This window comes from Dioscorea cayenensis, chromosome 9 (genome assembly GCF_009730915.1).
Source record: "Dioscorea cayenensis subsp. rotundata cultivar TDr96_F1 chromosome 9, TDr96_F1_v2_PseudoChromosome.rev07_lg8_w22 25.fasta, whole genome shotgun sequence".
Classification (NCBI taxonomy): Eukaryota; Viridiplantae; Streptophyta; class Magnoliopsida; order Dioscoreales; family Dioscoreaceae; genus Dioscorea; species Dioscorea cayenensis.
Window position 1 is genome coordinate 4,308,826 of NC_052479.1, and position 3,509 is coordinate 4,312,334.

General features: G+C 33.4%; 1 protein-coding gene across 1 annotated transcript; it reads right to left on the bottom strand.

Annotated features, from left to right (window-relative positions):
* Positions 1–341: 341 nt before the first annotated feature.
* Positions 342–1,904, bottom strand: LOC120268416. The gene is made up of 3 exons (XM_039275837.1): positions 1,601–1,904; positions 716–1,124; positions 342–538 (listed from the first exon to the last, which is right to left on the bottom strand). Exons 1-3 carry the CDS (start codon positions 1,793–1,795, stop codon positions 342–344), a joined length of 801 nt encoding a protein of 266 aa, XP_039131771.1. The 5' UTR covers positions 1,796–1,904.
* Between the last annotated feature and the right edge of the window lie 1,605 nt (positions 1,905–3,509).

Sequence of the window (3,509 nt, forward strand, 5' to 3'; positions counted from 1 at the left end):
TGTGGAACGTTTGGCTCGAAAGAAACAATCGCATATTTCATTTGACTGCATCTTCGCATCTCAATATTATTTATACAACTGCTAATATGCTTCTCTCTTGGCTCTCTACAGCTGCTGATAGGTATCAACAAAATCTCAATGAAGCATCACAGAAAATCAAGCGCTCACTCAACTTCTATAGCGCTAGAACCTCTAATCCTACTAGCGGCTCCGACCACAATGCAGCCCAGGAGTAGTTCTCCTTCTACATTTCTAGACAGGCCTAGAAGTGCTTAACTTATAAAAAAACACTTCTGGGTTTTTCAAAAGCCAATCCAAACAAAGCCAAAAATTCTCAGTGCTTAAGCTTCAGAAAAATACCTGAAATAATACTCTACTTGATGTACAATAGAAGCCCTTTTATCCATTTTGTGTTGACCTTGAAAAGAATTGTGATAATGGGAAGTAGAAGATAAATCAAAAGGTGGTGTCCGAACACCAACAGAAGCAGCAGGTGAACAAGGAGCAGCAGCAGAATAAGGTACAGGAGGAACATGCCCTATATTAGAAGAGATAATCATTTTAAAACAAAATAATAAATAAATGAAAAATCAGTGAACCATATGTTTTTAAGAAGATGAAAAAATCTGAAAGAAAACAGAGATAAATAATTGCAGAACGAGGAACTGAGGCACATATATAAATAATTATGTATAAACTTGTGCGTCGGCATTACCATAATAATAAGGGTTATTTGTAAAGCCTAAATCCGGATAAAAATTAGGCAAACATTGTCGAACGAGTGCCTTCGATCTGAAGCGATGATCCATTGTAGGAGGATTTGGTCTAGAATTCTGTTCTACATGGTAGGTATGTGCTTGATTGCATACAAAAGAAGTTGTTTGGCGATTATTCACAAATGGATCGTATGGCGGCGGTGCAAAGAATTGTTGTTGGTAGTATGGAAATGGATTCGGATGGGGATATGCTTGGTAAACATGTCTCCCTACTTCTTGGAACTGTGATGATGGATGATGACAGTAGTTAGATGGTTGAGGACCACCTATCATTGCAGGCCGAGGATAGGGTCCATTGTAGTGATTGCCAATTTTATCTCCATTACATCTCTGAATGTCTTTTGATGCCTAAAGATCAAAAACAAAAATAAGAAATAAAATAAAAAACCCAGTCAATTATAAAAAAAAAAAAATGGCTGATGAGTCATAGATAAACAAAAAAAAGGCTAGAATTGATCAATGAATTAATGCTAGCATCCAAGATTTAGTTATTTGTTCAAACAACAAGCATAATTTAACAAAATGTGGTGTACCATTTAAGTACAGGAACTTTGGCTAAAGAGCAGCAACCAACCAAAAAACATACAGTAGTGCATGTAAACCTTTTCCCATGCTAATAGCAAGAGAGAGTAATTAAAAAATAATATTACTCAAGACTCCTTATAAAAACATGATTTCAAAAAAGAAATCACACACAAATCCAATTTTTTTTTTAAAAAAAAACACAATTTAACAAACACAACCATCAGATCTAAACGAACCAATAAAGAAAAACTTCTGCAAAACAAAACCTAAAAAAAAAACATTCAAGTAAAGAAACTCACCTGCGGCTGAGCTTGCAAGCAAGGCAATGATGATGATCGATCTATGGAAACACCTCCAATGCTCTGCGAATCAGAGACTCTCACGGTGGCATACGCTTCTCTTTTTCCACTCCTCTGTCCCAAATCTCTGAGCTTTGGCCACTCCTCTCCCAAAACAAGTGATTCCGGCTTCTCTACCCCCTTAGTGCTCCCCATCTTCCCCTCTCCTTCTCCGATCGATCCAATCTCTGGCTATCCGTTCACCATTGGATTAGGGTTTGGGGGAAAGGGAAGTGGATTCAGAGAGAGGAAATATGGGGAAGTGTTTAAGCACTTGCGAAGTAATGTTGGAAAAGAAGGCGGGGGTGGAATTTATACACAATGATGCACCGCGTTTGAACTTCGACCAGGACTTGCACTATTTATTTGTTATTTGTTATTTCCCATAACCCTATACCACGTCATTAATTTATTTTATTATTTATTTATTTATTGCTTTTAACTTATTATTATTTTAAAATTATTTAAATAAAAATTAAACTTAAAAATAAATCCGTTACCTTCTTCTCTGGGCTGGCCTGTGTCTCCATATAGTTGACTTCGCCGGTTTCAGATTGCTCCTCTTTTATCTTCCTTTTTACTTTCCTTGTTCTCTGTTATTCTCATCTCTAGTGAGGATAGCAGACTTCTGCTTTACTCCAGTGTTTGTTGTATTTTCATTTGTACTTTGTTGCTTCTAGTTTGCTCTTTTTTAATAAATTTGTGGTTCATCCAATTTACTCAAAAAAAAAATTAATTAATTTAAATTAAATGAATATATATTTGAAAAGATAAAAGGATAATTTTTGACTCCTTATCAAAATACAAATTTGAGCTCATAAAATTCATCTTTTGTGTTATTTTACTTATTTTAAAATATTTTTTTTAAAATAATTTGATAATTTTTTTTAAAAATGGACAAATTATTAATTATTAGAGACTAAAATATTTTTAATTTTGAATGCAAATCTCCAAAACCTCAAGATTGTGTTTATGCCTCTGACACGTAGCTTCTCACATTTCATTAAAAAAAAAATCAAAATCAAAATTCTTCTTTTATGTTTTTCCCCCGAAATTATCCTTGAGTCAAATGCTTTTGCAACTCATGTTTGTCCGGTGTAAGAACTCAATCTATACGTATTTAATTATTTTTTAAATTAATGTCTTTTTTGGGGTCAAATCTCTTTAGTGAGATTTTGTGTGTAAATTACTCTCTCCGTTCTTTTTTATCTGTCGTGAATAACCCAGTCTCACATACCAATAAATTTAGTTATTTCACAAACTTTTATAAAAAGTTTGTTCTCTTTCCAAAATTACCCCTAACTTATACCTTCACATTTCTCTCTCATATTTAATTCCAAGAAAAAAATTGAATAAAGTGTTAGGGTAGTTTCGGGAAAAAAATAATAAATACTTTTTGATATTAGAAAATGACAGATAAAAAGGAACATGGGTTTACGTCAGATAAAAAGGAACGGAAGGAGTATATTTTTGCGTGTGACCCCATTAGGATTAAAACTCTATTCTCGTAATTAACATTTGGATCTTTTATATTATAATTATAAATATATTTAAATTTACCTGCAAAAGTAATAATCGGATGTATATATATAGAAAACATCAACTGTTACCGTTCGTCAAAAGGCCACAGTTGAGCACTGTGCAGATTAGGAGTTACAGTGAGTGTTAATTGGCTTTTAGTTTGGGTTAATTAGTTGTTGTTTAGTTTATAAATGGTTATTGTAGATGTAGCAGAAATAGGGTTGAACGGTTACGATTTGTTGAAATATTGCGTTGAAATTGATTGAAATATTTAGATCAAAATACTGTATATTCCACTTTATCAAGTCGGTGTTACCTACTTGGTTGCTTCTCTCCGAAGCAACCTTGA

Excerpts from the sequence above, each read along its gene's own strand:
- LOC120268416 (XM_039275837.1), bottom strand. The coding sequence starts at position 1,795 with ATGGGGAGCACTAAGGGGGTAGAGAAGCCGGAATCACTTGTTTTGGGA. Across the intron at positions 1,125-1,600 it reads GCTTGCAAGCTCAGCCGCAG|GCATCAAAAGACATTCAGAG; the intron begins GTGAGTTTCTTT and ends TTTGATCTTTAG. Across the intron at positions 539-715 it reads AAATAACCCTTATTATTATG|GGCATGTTCCTCCTGTACCT; the intron begins GTAATGCCGACG and ends CTTCTAATATAG.